At 37.4% G+C, this 18,387-nt stretch overlaps 1 protein-coding gene across 3 annotated transcripts; it reads right to left on the bottom strand.

The window, feature by feature from the left end:
- Nucleotides 1-5,840: 5,840 nt before the first annotated feature.
- On the bottom strand, nucleotides 5,841-17,181 carry LOC128519768 (NF-kappa-B inhibitor delta). 3 transcript variants are annotated; one of them, XM_053493610.1, is made up of 12 exons: nucleotides 17,043-17,181; nucleotides 12,844-12,974; nucleotides 12,713-12,737; nucleotides 12,327-12,580; nucleotides 11,995-12,227; nucleotides 11,777-11,882; nucleotides 10,802-10,948; nucleotides 9,932-9,983; nucleotides 9,666-9,841; nucleotides 9,349-9,465; nucleotides 8,944-9,108; nucleotides 5,841-7,146 (listed from the first exon to the last, which is right to left on the bottom strand). In XM_053493610.1, the coding sequence occupies exons 1-12, from the start codon at nucleotides 17,056-17,058 to the stop codon at nucleotides 7,078-7,080; spliced, it is 1,491 nt and encodes a 496-aa protein (XP_053349585.1). In that variant the 5' UTR covers nucleotides 17,059-17,181; the 3' UTR covers nucleotides 5,841-7,077. The 3 variants fall into 3 exon arrangements, with proteins under 3 accessions (XP_053349585.1, XP_053349584.1, XP_053349583.1); XM_053493609.1 differs by lacking the exon at nucleotides 17,043-17,181 and adding an exon at nucleotides 13,497-13,760 and having other exon boundaries at nucleotides 11,995-12,224; XM_053493608.1 differs by lacking the exon at nucleotides 17,043-17,181 and adding an exon at nucleotides 13,497-13,760.
- Between the last annotated feature and the right edge of the window lie 1,206 nt (nucleotides 17,182-18,387).

Consider the following 18,387-nt stretch of genomic DNA (forward strand, 5'->3'; position numbering starts at 1 on the left):
GATTCAACTGCTTCATGTCTGAAACACTAGCCTCCCAGGAACTCCTTTAATGACCCATAAACGTGGAAATGGCTTGGAGTGAGGTCAGGACTGTATAGGAGATGCAACAATAACTCCCAGCCGAGTTTTTGTAATGTGCAAGTGGTGTTAATGAATTGTGTGTACAGTTCCTACAGACAGGTCTGTCTGTTCTGCAAGTTGGAAGCAAATTATCCAGAAATTTTCAAGGATCAGGTGTTCCACTCACTAAATGTTTCCAAGGAACAATCGCAGTGGGCTCTGAGCCACATCAGTCAGGATCATCATTCATGGACGTACGGCCTTTTTTTAAGCGTTTGCACCATTCAGATGTTTTACTGTGGCTAAGAATCTCATCACCGTACAAACTGAAGTGTTCTAGAAATGTCAATTTTAAATCTTTCACAAAAAAAGTCATCACAAGTCCCGTTTGACTTGAACCCCCCTCGTAGTTTAGATGCAGCTTAGAATGGCTGCCAGATTGCATTGCTAAACCTTCGTCTTATAAATTAGCTCATGATTGAACCAGGGACTTTGGAGCGGTTTGGTGATGTTGCAATTCCCAGGATGCTGATGACAAACCAAAAATCAATGTTATGGATATTTTGGCTTTTCATTTTGTATGATACCTAAGCGTTAGGGGATCGATGGAAGGCTTTTTGTCTGCCATGTGAAAGAACCGGATTTGATTACCAGCCCAGACATTGGGGTTGCACTATACTCTTAGCACCTGTCTCGAGTCCGGATTAAAACAGGAGCGTTGCATCAGGGACATCCAGCATAAAACTAGTGTCAAACTCAATGTTTGCAACATTTTGTCTGCTTATATTCTCTTCTCAGAGTCAATGTGGGAGGACCAGAGTGCCTTTGACTACGGTAAGTAGTGAAGTAAAGAAACACTGATTATGGAAAACACTTCACAGCAAAATCATCATAATTTAGTAAAGCACTTAGGCATATTGCTGTGTGCCACTTTTGCCACTTTCTTTTTCTTCCAGATTATGAAACATTGCGGACCACTGGTGTCATCCTCGCTGTTATTATGTTTGTAACTGGGATCCTCATAGCGCTGAGTAAGCATTCATATTTACATTAATTCATTTAGCAGAGGCTTGAAACAAAATTGACTTGATGAGTGAGGCAGAAATGCAGGAGAGTTTTCAGGCTATTTTCTTATTTATGCAGCTCACGTTAGCACAGGTAACCAATGCACAAATATGTTCTATTATACACTTCCAACTGAGTAATCTGATTGTCAGAGAGACGTTCCACGGGTGGTACTGTAATATAAAGTCTAACAGCACCAACACAAGGCCCAAATCCCAATACTTGGTGTGTGGAAACCTTAGTGCACTATTCAATTCAATTCAATTCAATTTTATTTGTATAGCGCTTTTAGCAATTTTCATTGCCGCAAAGCAGCTTTACATAGTCAAAAGAATTATTTAGGTTTGTATGAAATGTGAATTTGTATGAATCAAAATGGTCAGTTTGTCCCTGGTGAGCAAGCCGAGGGCGACAGTGGCAAGGAAAAACTCCCTGAGATGGTAATAGGAAGAAACCTTGAGAGGAACCAGACTCAACAGGGAACCGATCCTCAATTGGGTGAAACAGAAAGCAGTAAATGATCTGCATTTATACAGTGTGTAGGGTGGGAGGCAGTTCAGCTATAATAGCTGATGTTAATTGATGTTAATATGGAGTCCAGGTAGTTATTGAAGATCCAGGTAGACTTGTAAGAAGTTCCAGTCCTGAACTATCGAACTGTCAAGTCCCCAGAGAAACAGTTGCCAACACCAGTCAAGGCCAGAACCATTTTCTAGGTAGAGAGAATCATTCCCAGACACCAGACGCATCCCAGAGAGACACACGGGGCATCCATGTGACGAGATCTTCAGCCAGAAGCGGGGCACCAGGATGGGTCAGACAGGTCCGGAGGGCAGAGGGAGTCTGGATCACTGGCAGCTCAGGAACGACATGTGTAGCTCGACAGAGAGAGAGAGAAAGAGTGAAAGGGGGGGACAGGAGGAGAGAGGAAAAAGAAAGAGGGGGGGAAAGAGAAGACGAGGAGAGATAGCAGGACACTAGCTTAGGACACTAGCTTTCCATTTAACCCTATTTGAAATTCAACCCTTGAACCCAAATAGGGAACATAGCTGATATTTTAAAGCGGAAATATAAACTCAATCTTGTAAAGTTTCTTAGGACTGTTCAGCACCTTCATAGTTTATTATTCCCTCCATCCTTGGCTGCATAGGACCAGTAAGAATTCAAAACTACATTCCCCCTATTAATAACACGAACTTTGGGTCACAAAATGTTGATCACCAGCTCCGCCAGTCACAGTTACTGTAGATATTCTAATGTCTATGTCATCACATAAGACCATATGTCAAACTACTTATAATATAATTAAGTTAACACAGGTTTCCAGCAAAGTGTGTGTCTGTTATGCTCTAGACCATGCAGATAATGCATTTTTTTTATTATACTGTACACGAAATGAGTGAGTTTATTTTCTTATATGAGGTCACAAAAAATTCACATTTCTCTTCGGACATGCGCACTGGTCACCCATCTGAATGTGTACAGATAAATAGCAAGTGAATTTCTCATCAGATATCCTCTTTAAACAATGTAAAATGTAACAGTAAATGGATAAAAAGTAATTTCAGTCTTAAAATAATACAGATTTTTTTTTTGGCAAATTGTTGTGATATAAGAGAAACAAAAAAACTTGACCTTTGCTTCATGTCAGATCACTCCAATGAGTTTTATTATTCACGTTATACAGTACTGTACAAAAGTCTTAGGCACATTTCAGGCACTGTACCGCAAGGATGTTTAAAAAAAAAAGGGGTAAAAAAAAAAAATGAAGCCCGGTAAACAGTAATTAATGAAACCAAGTCAGTATTTGGTGTGACGATGCTTTAAGGACTTTTTTTGTGAGGTACACTTGTGCAGGAAGGAGGTGTAACGAAATTAGCTACTGAGTTTTACTGAGCATCCTGCAGAACCACCCACAGCTCTTCTGATGACTTGCACTGTTGCACCTGCTTTATTTTTGCATGTAAACCCCAGCAACTTCCATTGTTTTTCTAAAATGCAGTCGCATATATAATATAATGCTATATGTACCATAACTTAAATACAGTGTCTCTATTTTTCTGCAACTTGTAAGTTTGTGGTGCAAGACATGTTTGAAAATCAGTTTTTTTTCTTTTGCACTGACTCAATAATAAAGTCGTAAAATCAATTTAAAAAAATCCATAAAGTTTGTAATAAAACCACACAGTACTTTATAGGATATAATTCAAAGTATTACCCAGCTCACTCCACTGTCACGCTTTTCAATTTCATTTTAAATCTGTTTTTATCTCTTAATAGGTAAAAAATTCAAATGCAAACGGTCATCCAAGTAAGACTTTGCACATGAGTGGAAAGCCTGCTCTATGCATGTGGAATGACTTTGGGGAAAAAAAAAGATGAGGAGACATAAGGACCTTCACCCAGAAGACTCTTCGGTCAAATGCAGCCCCTGTGTTAAAGGCTTGCTGAGCTTCTCCCTGTCCAGGAACACTGCCTATCCATGAAAATAACTGGAGTAAAGGTTTCCTCTGCAAAGTCAGGGATAAACGCTATACCTGGCAACATGGGAGTAGAGTGAACATGCTGTATACTCAAGCTCGTTATAGAAAAAAGTGTTGCACTTTTTCTATAAAGGAGTTCTGATCACTTGTGGTGTTTTAGCGATGTTTGTCTGGATAGACAGTGTGTATGTGCTATGCTGAAATGCAGTGCATGTAGTGATCTCAGTGCCTGCCTCTATTTATTCTCTGATTAATTCCTACTGACTGTGTCATAACCATAGGTGGAAGGTAACTACAGTACAGTAAATACGGTACATTTACTTTGATACTTTTAAATTTAAGGGTAAGCACTTGTAGACTTTTTCTCAGGTACAATTGTAAATGGAGGACTTCTACTTTTACTTGAGTAATATTGTACAGATGGTTTCCCTACTTTTTGGGATTTTTGCACTTCGTCCACCACTGGTTATAACTCAGAGCTACTAATAGTGGCAATACTACTACAACTACAGTACTACTACTACAACTACTACTACTAATAATAATAATCTGTTAGCTATATTGCACTATATAAGAGGTCCCGTGTTAGATTTGTAAATATTGTTTTTGACCGTGCATGCTTGTTGATTGTAAATGCATGAGTTAGTTCGAGTTTATCTGAGAGCCTGTGATAACTTCTGTTCCGCCTTCCTTTTGTAGCTCAAGTCCGGTGGAACGGCTTCCATCCCCCACCACAGAAGGTAGTACTGACATCGTCAAAACACGTCACGTACTGTACTATTGTTTAACTTGGTCGTAATTTATATATTTTTATCTTTTCAGTTCCCACTCAGTCGGTATAGAGACTGATATCCATATCCAAGGATGTTCCTAAGAATGTGAGGACTGCTGCATGGGATTAGTCACCTTTTTATTTTAACTGAATTTTGAAGCTTGCGATCATCCTATGTGTCACAGTTTGCTCAGGACAAATTGTGTATTTTACAAGTTATTACATACCAGTCTTCATAACTTAATACAAATGTTTATTAACCAAACCGTACATACAGTAATGTGCACAAATATAACTAAAAAAAGAAGTTTGTGGGATCACATTTTTATTACAAAGCTAAAGATGGGTTTCCACCTACTGTACAGTCTACCAAATTTGCAGCAGCAATAGTTTACATGGATACCATAATTCCATTAATAATCTGAAGAATAGATCATTTAAAATAAAAATGCATCATGTAACCAACTCAATTGTAACACTCTGGCCCGATCCGGCCCGAAAGAAAAAATCTTTCATACAGAATAAAAGGGCTTTGAAACTTTGCTTTCACCAGGAAAATGTTCGCCATGTGAACACTTGCTGGAATAAATATATTCATTCTGCATGTTTGCCTCATGTGGGGGTAATATTAGGTGAAGCTTAGCACTCTGGATGAGTCCTGAACTCTTCTCCTCAATAAGAACTTCAGGAGCCATACAGTATGAGCTTCTGTGATTGGTGCTTAATTAGAAACAACAGCAGAAAGTCAATAATTGTTCCAATGACAAGCGATGAGTTATCTTGGTCATTATATTAGGGCTGAAGGATTTTTATGCAATTTATTTTGCAGCACTATACAGTAGTAAATAAATTAAAGTTTACCAAAATTGTACAACAAACCCTTTTCTGTGAGCGTTCAATGCAGATCTTATAGGATCAGCGTCCATGTAAAAAGTCAATCTGGAATTTCTAATCAGAATAATTGCAATCAGATTGAAGAAATATAGTCAAAATAAACACACAGCCAGTCTCCTCTTCTATTCTTATGTGATTTACAAACCAGTTTGGTGGTTTGGTGACTCTATTCAACCCCAGTATATCATAGCAGCATTTGTAACAACATCTGGAAGTTAACCGGATTATGAATACACAAATGCTGTACATGACTATGCAGGAAAAAAAAAAAAAAAAAACTCTGGCAGCCTGTACCACAGCGCTTCTATTATAGAACGTAAATGTCCTTGGATGTGATATTTATCATTAGCATGTAAAAAAAAATGTGTCTAATACAGAAGGAACGCATATGAAATACATTTGGTTTCTGGAAAGGAAAAAAAAATGTTCACACATGGCTTATTAAAAGAAAGGAAAAAAAAAACAGTTTACATGTCTCACTGTTTCCATGTATATAAGTCATAAGTAATTGGATACCGTAAACAAGTAAATAATACTGTATCAGACAGAAATAAACAAACCACAACTGTAACAGCAAATTTTTAATGCCATTGCTGAAGCTTGAAACTATTCATTTGGTCAGTGTATTACATTCAAACAGGAAGTTTCTTTAAACTGCAGTGTTGATGTTATGTGATTATTAAATCGATATTAAAAGGAAAAGGATTAAACAAGTAGCAAATATGTGGATTCTGATTTACATGAAACACTCAAACAATTCTGATAAATTAACAATCATTTCTTTCTGTCTGGCTGAGAAGTGACAGTAGAATGTTTTTCCCCCCCTTTATTTGAATTACAAGGTCTCAAGTCCCAGAAACCCAGTGATTCACAAGAGATAATCCCCTTAGCCATTCCTCCACCCCACCTTGTTCGTTCAGCAATAGAGTCGCTATGGAGTCGCTTCTGATCCTTTTCCAAATTCAACAGATAACACAGTTACTTAACATGTATAAATGATAAAATAGTCATGTAGGTTATGTAAATTCAGCTAATTTGAACCTTAAAGATGCTGAGGTCAACCTACAAAGCATGACATGTTTATGTCATGACTCATCAAAACACATTCGCGTTCAAACTATAACTGACGAGCTCGCCCACCCTCTCTCACACAATGTCAACCACAAAGGTCACAGAGAGAACACACAGAGAGCTTCTGCATCTACTGTCAATAACTTATCCCTGAGGCAAAAATGAGCAAAAAAGTACACATTTAAAAATACGTACATACGTGTAACACATGAGTAAAAAAAGAATAAATAGATTGTATTTTTCTTCTTTAGCAAGCTAACATTACACTGATGCAGTGTACTGAGAAAACTCCAAACCAATATGGTTGATACATAAAATGGTGGGAAATTCGAATTAAATCCCTACAGATGATTTCACAGAAATCACATTTTCAATATTATTATTATTTTTTTTACAAGAAATGCCAGTGACATGGATCGTGTTAGAAATCAAACACTTTGGATCAGTAGACAGATTTGAACTGAGAAAACCCTCATGAGAGGATACTGTAGATAAAATCAAGATCTGAATTCAGTCAAGGAAAAGACGGCAGAAATTGGCAGCACCTTTTTTTTTTTTTTAGCAGATTTCCAAATTCTTTCTATCTGAATTTTTTAAATATATTTATAGATTATTTTAATACAGCTTATTAAATATGTTTTCTGCTGGAATTTCCCTTGAGTGAATGCAGGCCAATGAGAAGTCCCTATGAGAAGTAAAGGGAGACATGTTGAGACTGAAAAGCAGTCCTGGTCACTCTTGGTCCTGTAAGGATGTGATACGCCGCCTAGAGGCATTTCTCTTCTTTAAGATCAGCTTGAGCTTTAAAAAAAGAAAAAGAAAGAAAAAAAACCATCAGTAATCTGCTTTGTATTAACAAATTATTTTCAATCAAATATTTAACCATGCTGACCTTCTAAATTACACACTCAGCCAAAAAACAAAACAAAACAAAAAAAAAGAAAACACACAGCGTTGGAGCTCATTTTATTTCTTATGTTAAACATATGATATAGAAAATGCAAAGAAGCTACTTTTAAAGTTTATGTAGCATGGAAGTGAACAATCTTTCTCCCCTAAAAATTAATTTATAATTTTAATTTTTTTATATGTGCCCCCCCAAAAAGCCATTTTCAGCGTTATACTGTCTTTCTTCAAACAATGACCATTGAAAATGCTAATCATTCACATTTCTTTATGAGTATTGGTACTGAAATTGGTGTAAACAAAAATCTGTGGTGTCCGTAACCATGCCAAATTTATGTTGCAATATCTTCTCAATTTTGCATTTTAGAATAATACACTTTTTTAGATTTATGTCTTTTCATGTGAACTCTAAATTGGCTAAGTTTCATTTGTATGACAGTTAAGATCATGGAAAGATTTGAATTCAAAAAAGTTACAGACACTACATAAAAGGCCATGAAATTGCATTTACTTTTTATTTGATATAAATATAAATATATAAAAAAATGATGTTATATGATACTATCTGAAAATTTACTTTTTTACCTGAGACACCTTTTGGCACCAATACCATGTGTTGGCTGACTACTGTATATATTAAAAGCTACAATGAGCCACAATGATACTCAGAAGAAGATACAGTTGTGTAAAAAAAAATAAACGATTTAGTCATTGCAAACCACCAGATGACCTTTAAAATCAAGGCAAGACAAGTCAAGGCATTGATTTTGTAACAGCCATAGTATATAATTTACACAATTTCTATATTCATTAAATCATTTAGAAAACCCTTTTGGCCTATGAATTGGATTATCATACTGTATATCACTGGTATAATGGTGATTAGTCAGAATGATTGATTTACAGTCATTCTTTCCTCTAAGGAGTCAGATCGAATCGAAACGTGACAGATTTTTCCTGTTTTTTTTTTTGTTGTTGTTTATTTTGTCACTCATCTGTATATATAGCACATAACAATGTCATAACAAGGGTTCAAATAAGATTATCAGACTTTGTTATTTCTCTATCAACACAAGCATCTTACTGTTAATTAAACTAAATTGTACAGTAGCTTTAGTGAATTTACCACTGACTGTAAAAAAAAAACCAACATATCAAAAATGGGTGGGAGTATATTTTGGGGTGAGTCACATTTACAAAAATAGCATAATCAACATGTTAACCCAACCACAGGAACTGAACTGTCTTCTTTCCTGCTTGTTCAATCTCCTTTTGTGAGCAGAACTGCACCTAGTTCAATTATTTACCGTCTTATACACTTTTATACATCATGGTTTCATTTAGCTCTCTAAGGTGTGAAAGGAACCAGAATTATCTAAATGACCACCGTACAATTTTTAATAATCCTTATTAAGTACTAGTTATTAATTAGTTGAAATCCAAGAGTCAATGTTGTGTCTGTTTTTAAATAATAATAATAATAATAATAATAATAAACAGAACTGTACACAATATAACTTGATTTTTCCAAGGATGTAAAACTTACAATCCTGAATGATTAGTTAATCACTGCTCTTATATAAAATCCAGCGTTTAAACAAGAAGACAGTAAACCTTCTTTCATCTGTATTATTATCTAGCTGTTTATCCCAACCCTTAACACTCCTTATCATCACCAGAGTCTGTGCTCACCTTCTCTCCTTGTTCTCCGCTTTGCAGCAGATGAACGGGCTGGTCGTTCTCCAGGTTGCGGATGCTCGGATCAGCTCCTCTGTTAAGCAGAAGTCTGATCAGTTCCTCCTGATAAGGGCTTCCATGTAACCCTGCTGCCATGTGCAAGGCTGTGTGTCCGTGTGCCTGAGACATCAAAATAAATATCCAAAAATGTTTTAGACATCGCTGTAATTTAACACTATGTACTATTTAAAGAGCAAAAACGAGCAAAAGATGTTACATGCTGTATTATACCCAATCCATATACAGTAGAGTTACAGGGTGTAAGACTGGACATGAACAAGTGATAGAAGTGAAGAGTATTTGTTGGTCCAGTATATGTATAGATATGAATGGGAAAAGCAAAGTCTCGGCATGTGTTACCTTCATGTTGATAAAGGCCTGCATGTCGGGCATCTGGAGCTTCAGGAAAAAATTGACCAACTGGATATTTCCCTCCTTCACAGCCAAGTGGAGTACAGTCTTATTACTTTTGATTTCCTAAAAAAAAAAAAAAAAAAACGAACAAGATTTAACATTGTGATACTAAAGCAAGTTCTCTGATACAATGTTACACACTCGAAGGAGTTCCTTATTATGAAGGGAGGAATACACGGCTATGAACTTCATGCACACAAAAACATTCATTTGTGGGTTTTTTTTAAAGCTTAAATTGTATGGCAGCTGCTGCAGAATTTCACCTGGCTGAGTGGGGAGGCGCCTGCTTCCAGGAGCAGCTGCAGGCAAAGGAGTTTGTTTTCAGCTTGAGTCTGCAGATTGCCGTCAGGTAGCCAGGCAGAGGATGAGGATGAGATGGAAGCAAGAGCCTTCATTGTGGTGTTGTGGGAGATCACTGCACAGTGCAACGGTGTCAGACCTGAAAGAGTACACGCAAAGGACAATGAGACCCAAGCTTATTCGAGTTATTATCTTTTGAATAATACTGTATGTGAATGTGTTACTATACCTTCAAAATTGCGAGCCTCCAGGTCCACTCCGTGCTCCATCGAGAGGACAACCTGTGAGCAGTGACAATTAGATCAACGCTTTTATTTCTTCTTTGTTACTTTATTGACTTGCTGTAACTGTTAACATGATGAAATGGAGGAGTAAAAAATTGTGCTAGGATGAACAAATTATGTGACTGGACATTTTAACCAGCCTGTGGACTTAATGCTAATTGCAGAACTGATATTTAGTGCCATTACTAATTATGTCAAAAAGAAAAAAAAATCCATTTGGAGTTTAAGACATTTTTGGAAGGGGGTGTTTTATAAGGAAGACCAAAAACTCCTAAAAGGGTCATTAGAGAAGGAAAAAAAGATGTTGAATGAAAGAAATGTTTCCCTATGTGCTCTGCGAAAGGGGTAAGAGTGTATCTTGTAGCCTATCCTAACACAGGAGACAGGATTTATTGGAAAAATTTGGAAAGTAAAACAAATCTGGCCATTTTTTTTTAACAGCAAAGTGAATATTACTTCCATAAACAACCAATTCAATTAAAAACCAAGTAACCTTCTGTATACTAACCTGGATATACTCAGAATGTTTAAAACCTTAAAAACTTTTTTTTTTTTTCAATTCCATAAACTTTTTAGGACTTTAAAACTTCAGCTGAGGATTAACTCTTTCTGTCTGGGATTTAATATCCGTGATTTCACCTATATTTAGTATTTCTATTAAAACTGACCACAAAATTACTGTCATGGCTATGCCCAAACCCTTACCAGAATTTCTCAGCAACCACTGTACTTTATGCCAAAATGAAAGTTTGGTAAAAAGAAAAAAAAAAACCTATTCAGTGGTTAATGAAAAAAACAAAAAAACTACCGCTCACCTTCATGACCTGTGGAAATCCATATGTGGCAGCAAGGTGCAGCGCGGTTTGACCTTTGATGTCACAGATGCTGATATCAGCGCCCAGAGAGAGCAGGTCTTGCACGATGTCTGCCTGATTGGCCGTCACAGCTACCAGCAATGCAGTCTACAACATACAACAGCACTAAGGATAAATGCTCTGAGCAAAGCAATAAGCGTAAGATACCCATATATGATAGAGAAGATAGAAGCTCCTTCTGGTGTTTACAATTGCATAATCATCCCTCTGGGTTAAACACACATAAACTATCCTACTCTTGCTCATGAGCGGGTTTTAAGTATACACATAAGAAAAAAAAAAAGAACTGAAGGCTGATCAGCTTTAAATAATTTCTTTTGCAAAGGAGTTTTGTAGTACTGATGTTAAAGTGGTATTAAATAGGACAAATAAAGATTTGAATCCAATCCAACTCCAGAGACCATATAAAACCATATAAGAAGAAAAAAAAAGAAAAAAAGCAGAAATGTTGCTGTATTAAAGGGCATGTCGATTCATATGGTAGTCATGAACGAAGGCATTGCAAATGGCACAAGTGATATTACTGGAAGAATTAGCACATATTTTGGCCTTTAAATGAGCAGTAACTCTGCTGGTTATGATAAATAATAACATTTTTCTTCTCGTAGTTGTGAGTCACAATGTAAATACTCCCACTTCAGAAATTCTTCTTCTTTTTTTTTTCTTTTTTTTTGCATATTAGTAGCCATTACTGATTTTTTTTACTGAGTTTCACTAAACGTGAATCAGCTGTGCTGTGCACATCCCTGGTAATTTTCAAGTGGTTGGCATTTGACAACATACAGTACGCTCAAATTTTATTTCTGAAACTTCTGTAGAAATATCTCGGTCGGTTTCACTTTTGCGTGAAATGTTGGTTTCAATATTTGCGCACAACCTCACTGAAACACATGAAACCACGTGTTAAGGACGTACCTTTCCCCTGTGCTCCTTTGCGTCCAATGTGCCAAGCTCTTGCAGTTTCTCAGCTGCAGCAAAGGCGTATTCCCTATACCCCTTGGCGGTGTATATGTGCAGAATTCTAAATGAAGAACAAAATAAAGTTGAACTATTTCCTAGCCACATAACCGTCTCTATGATGGTGTTACAGGAAGAATTCATGCCACCCCACCATTCTGTTTCCCCTTACTCACGTGTCTCCATCATCGTCCTTCCATGTGGTTCTGCTGTAGTCCATGGCCTGCAGGAAGCGCCGAGCTTCCTCTAGCTTACCCATGTCCATCTGCGGTCTAACTGACAGACTGGATGCTGGAGTTCTGGAACCGGGGGACCACAAGTAACCAGAGCTTGCTGCACTTATACCCTGATTCCTGAGGTCAGCATTGGACATGGCCGGGTTAACGGGACACTCCGTACTGGATGGCTGCTGAAAAGGATATATAAGATTGATCTACATATACCACGAACACATCATACACCGTAAATACTGTAGGATCTAAACAGCTTGACTTTTGGAGACTCTTACAAAGTGCTGAGGAATCTGTGAACTCGTACAGTCCTGCAGTGTAAGGGGATTATAAGTGGAAAACTGCGTCTCTGCAGGGGTTAAGCAGTGATTATAGAGCGGAGCAGATGGGAAGCTGAGAGGACCTGGAGAGTCTACATAATTGAGACACATCGAGGTAATGGGGCTGCAGTCCTGAAAAACAGAGGAGTGCGGCTGCACATCCCAGCGGTCATATCTCATCGCTGCCATGTCTGAGTAGCTGCTGTTTGCACCTGTTGAGAAAACGAGAAACCTGCTTTAACCAAGAGGAATCAATACGTAAGTCTCTGATTATGCTCACAATTACTTAATGAAGCTCGAGAAATTTCCTAATGTGTGATGTGTATGAAGAGGTTATCACTTACTGGCAGAGGGATCTGATGTTGACACCTAATAGGGAAAAGATCATATTATTACCGATTTTTATTACTCAGGCATCGGCATTGCACTCAGGCAAGAACGAAACCTCATACTGGTTTTCTAAGCGTGTACTCACTGAGATTGGTGCAGCAGGACCAGTGTTATTGATCGCACAAGACGGAGGAGCTGAAGACGTCTCCCGCTTTCTCTTCTGCTCCAGGAGCTTCTTCACTGTGGGCAGCGTGTAACACGGCTTCTCCTTTGGCGCTACAGACCAACAGAAATGTTTCAAGCTAAGTAACAGCGATAGATTTCAACTCAAAAATGAACTTTTTGTTAAAGTTTGGAAATTAATAATTAATATCAATTTCCATACTAAAAATTTATTATTTAATATTCATAAGTAATTTACGAGTAAACTTCCTATGGCAATTCACTTCCATCCTGGCCGACCCGTTTTTCTCTAGAACACTGATGTCAAAAACAACAATAAGGAAGAGGAACCATGAGGACGTAAACAAAAGCCAAATGCTTTACTTTCTGTATAAAACTCAAACCCTCTCCATAACCCCACATCGTAATTTCATTTACGACCAAACCAGTCATCATTTCTGATTAGTAATTCGAGATAAAAACCTTAAAAGAGTAACGTCTTCCATGTGACGTCTTGTTTTTGTGTTTTAAAGAGCAGTTTGTCTCACCTTTGTGCTTCCCCTATTGTTATCTTCTACCCTAAAGATATGTTTGTGTGCTTTAAAAAAAAAAAAGTCATTTCCCTCAGTTACTCACCGAAGGAAAAAAAGTAAAAGAAAAGAAAAAAGCCTGATGCAAATATCGGGTTTCCAGTGGTCATCAGCTGCAGACAGGGAGGAACATTTCTTCAAAATCGCAACCCCAAAAACGTGAGATAAGTCTGAAATTTCCATCAGGGCTGTTTCGTTCTCGTCACTCAAACCATGAGGAAACTATTCCATTAGGAAAAGAGGTGGTGAGGTCATGTTTAAGCTGTTCTCCTCGACAGAAAGCCGTGGCGAATGTCGCAGAGCATTTTTCTGTTTCCTTTGCTCCGTTACGCTTCATGGCCAACCACATCTTCCTGCCTTAGTGACGTATGGGGCCTCAGTAGTTTCTGTTAACACTGTTTCTGTTATGCGAGCTGGCAAAGCTTGACTTACTGCCACCATACAATACGTATACATTTTTTCACGGAGCAAACTGTGTACCAAAAAGCTTGTTTTTGCTACTTGATCTCTTCATGTAGACTTTGTAGAATTTCATTATTTAACAAAAAAAAGGATCCATTCACAACTACTACAGCATTTCAAGTTATAGTACTGTATTTTTAGTACATTACTTCAGTGATGTCACTTCCCTATCTGCCACTGGGAAACAACTAAGTAAAGAAGAGCCGTGCTGAGATGAACTGCTTTTCGCTTTCCATATCCCCTCATGGGGAAAAAACAGCAGTTTCTATGAAAAATACTGAAGCGAGTCTTCAAACTTTCATGGCAGAGGACTCAAAAGAGGAAGCCGAGGCAAGTCGAAGTAGTGTGGAAACTCCACTGTGCCTGGCTGGCCTCGGAGAATTCCCTTTCCTATCAGCCGTTTTTTTATTTGTTCTCCTCTCACTTTAGTTTCACTTTACTCCTACCAGCCCGATTTTTTTAAACTCTCTCATCACCATGACCTCATAAAGCAATCAAACACTCAAGATTCCTCCCCTCTGCCAAAATCTAAAAATATAGAAAACGTAGAGCTCTAGAAGTCTATATTTAGAACATGTCACACCAGGTGACCACTGTTTTTAACTGACTCATCATAAACATTTTAATCTATGGTTGCATTCAGGGGGTTACCAAAACACAAAGGACATCCCTGTTTAGTAGGCAAAGAAGTCATTCAACCATGTCACTTACGGAAACAGCCACATGTAAATGATGTTTTTGTACAAACGTAGTAGAACTCTGATTAACATTACGTAAGCTATTACAGTCATGACAGGAGGGACAATCTGATCATTTTGATTTATATATCTCACATATTTTATATTCATTTAGTTTATTTACTTTTCATCCTGTAAAGTTGATTTGTGACAATGACATCATTAAAAGCTCTATATAAATAAGATTGAATTGGGCTAAAGCAGTGGCTTAGTGGTTAGCACAGTCGCCTTGCACCTCCAGGGCCCAGGTTGTGTGCATGGAGTTTGCATGTTCTCCCTGTGCTTGGTGGGTTTCTTCCCACAGTTCAAAGACATGCAGATTAGGCTAACTGGCATTCCCAAATTGCCTGTAGTGTATGAATGAGTGTGTGTATGTGTTTCCTAAATCCCTAAGTCTCCTGAGAAAGGCTTCAGGCCCCCTGGACCCTGTATACAGGATAAAGAGGTATAGACGTTGAGTGAGTAAGTAAGTGAGTGAGTGAATTGAATTGAATGAGGCATTAGCACCAGACGTCTAGTCATATAAAATACCAGTGCAATATGGATAAAACATGTTTGTATTCGGAGATCGGTAATTTGATTTAAACTGGTGCATTAAAGGCTTATAACCAGGAGTAAATGGAGACCATAAACTCCATCATCAGAGTTATAATCTAATCGTCATGCCTGCATCAACCTTTCCACAAGAAGAAATATTGTATCTATTACCGAAATACAATGGACATTCCTGTTTAGTAGGCCAAGAATTATGTTTTTGTAAATACGTTATATTTCTCCGATTAACATTAAGATATTACAGGGACAGTGACAGGAACAATCTGATCATTTTGGAGATTTACATGTATTTATATATATCACCTCATATATAAGACTAATTTTTGTCATTTTCTTTTGATCCTGTGATTTTGGAGATCAGTGATTAGATTTGAAGCTGAGCCTTATAGTATTTGAACCTTATAACCAGGAATAAATGGAGATCATGTACTTCATTTGTTGGAGATATAATCTAATCTTCAGGCCTGCATTTACCTTTTTGCAAGAATAAGTATGTATTACCAAAACACAAAGGCCATCCCTGTTTAGTAGGGAAAGAAGTCATGTCAACTGTAACTTACAGAAACAGTATTTATATATCTCAAATTTACTGTAATACCCATTTAATACTTATTTCCTCCATTTTCTTGGTAATGAGTAATGCTGCTTTGCGACAACTGCCATTAAAACTGGATTGAATTAAATTGAAAGGAAAATTAGCACCAGACCCCCAGTTATATAAAATACTAGTGCAACAGTGAAAAAATATGTTTGTATTAAGAGATCAGTATTTTTTTTTTTACTGGGGGATGTACTGTACATTTTAGCTTCATAAATATACAGAATAAACGGAGCTGATAAAACGTTAATGTATCATCAGAGTTGTCATCTAATCTTCAACCTTTTCCCCAGAAGAAATGTCTATAAGGTCATTTCTGTCAGTGACTTCAAATGACATCATCCTGACATTAAAGCATGACCAAAGATGATCTTTAATCGTCGTGGCGTGACCCTTATGAAGTGTGAGGTCGTGGGCGCGCGGGCGGGCGGCGCGCGCCGCAGGGATACCCTCTCCGCATGCAAAACGACGGAAATCCCTGACCAGTGAGTCACGCGCGTGGGCGGGGCGGGGATTCCGCTGCGCGTGTCCTCTCCGCGGCACGCCGTGTCTCACTCTGTCACACTCTGGTCAATTTTTTTAAATATGTATTAGTATTAATCGATTGACAGGTTTTTGCTAAAAGAAAAAAATACCACAAATTAACAAGCGGTTCTCTGTCACTTTACACCCTCCACCTCCCCGCGCTTTTTCCTGAAACAACACGCGTTCTTCCATTGCACCTGCTTGAGTGCGGGTGTTCTGTGTGTGTGTCGATAACGCTCGATTAACCAAGTGTAACAAAACAGACAAACTACTCAGATCCCCCACAACTACTAGTCCCCCACACCTATATTTTAAACGAGAAGTGAAAATTGAGTTCGGAAGGGAGGGGATAGCCTCACAGGAGTTTCTCTGTGTTTCTGCTTTTCGCGCTAATTTAACCATTATTTATTAACCTACTGTAAGACGGGGAGCTCCTCGACTCTTACTCACTGCTGCCAGGCAGAGAGACGCGCGCGCGCGCACACACACACACACACACACACACACTATCACCAACAGATCCACTATACAGTGGCATTTAAATAAAAGAAACGACTTGGCAGCTCGTCAATGAACACTTCATTATATATAATATTTCTATCTATAACTAATAATAATTCTAATAATAATGTTCATACTGTCTTGACGGAAGAATTATTCATCCTGAACACTAGAATTAGAATAAACATTAAAACAGAAAAGTCCGGTTACTCACATTTCTGTAAGTGCATGTCAAAACTCCTTTTTACAGCAGTCTGTAGTTGTCAGCTCGCCTCGCCAAGTGAAACGGGTGATCCGGTTGTTTTATTCGCAGGTCTCGGTACAATACTGTCTCGCGCTCAGGTGTCGGGGCTTTTCACTGTGTACACTCGCGGCTGTAATGAAGTTCTCTCACAGGGGGCGGGGCTTTATTTTAAAGGAAAGTCTGCGCCCTCCACTAAGCACGTGTTTCCCTTACATTCCAGCGTTACATTATTTGTGAATTTAGAAATTGATGGGATTTGATGATGTAGATCTGTTTTCATGAATATAGAGTAAATACATGATGTAATTCGAGAAGTACATATAATAAATTTAAAAAAATGCGATGGCTGTTTTTGACCATCACCACAGAAATGTGTTAATATATACTCCTTTAGTATTATTTACTAAACAAAAAGGATTTTTACAATTTTGTCTGGTCACTAAATCAAACAAACAAAACAAAACAAACAAACAAAACTAAAGTAAGTACAAACAGAAATAGATACAGTAATATATATATATATATATATATATATATATATATATATATATATATATATATATATATAGTTGTATATGTTATTTATATATACAATTATTTGTTTATATATACAAGCCAGGAAAAGAAAAACTTGTATAAATATTTTAATGATAAATGTATTGCCATATGTCATATATTGATATATGTGATAATATTAGGATAATTATATGATAATATTATTAATATTTTATGAATATAATGTACATCATACTATTTTCATTTTCCTAAGGTGTGTACACAGGTGGCTTGGTGTTTAGTGGCCTGTACCTTCAGAATCAGTGTTTGATTCACACCTCAGGGTCTGTGTTCTCGGGGATTGCATGTTCTCTCTATGCTTGGTGGGTTTCCTCCAGGTACTGTACTTCAGTTTCTTTCCACAGTTCAAATACTGTACATGCAGAATAGGCTAACTGGCATTTACAAGGTTCAATGGCGTTGTGTGTGAATGTTGACCGGAGGTCCCACCATGGACAAATGGTGAGCAAATGGGAGTAAATATAATAGTAATGGTATTTAATGGTAGTTCCTAGTTGGACTTCAGAGATTCCTAGATGGATCAATGTGTGTGTCTGTGTTGCCTCTTTGTTAAACTGGATGGCCAAACAAAAATTGTTAAAAGTTTGACACCCAAATATACATAAAGGATTTAAACAAAAAGTTTTTCTTTCATAACAGCTAAAGGAAGACATTCTGTGAAGCATTTCATTTTATTTTTTTTATTTACATTTTTTAAAAATATATTACATTTACGAATAAACAGTGGTATTAGGCTTAA

This window comes from Clarias gariepinus, chromosome 4, assembly GCF_024256425.1.
Source record: "Clarias gariepinus isolate MV-2021 ecotype Netherlands chromosome 4, CGAR_prim_01v2, whole genome shotgun sequence".
NCBI classification, from domain to species: domain Eukaryota; kingdom Metazoa; phylum Chordata; class Actinopteri; order Siluriformes; family Clariidae; genus Clarias; species Clarias gariepinus.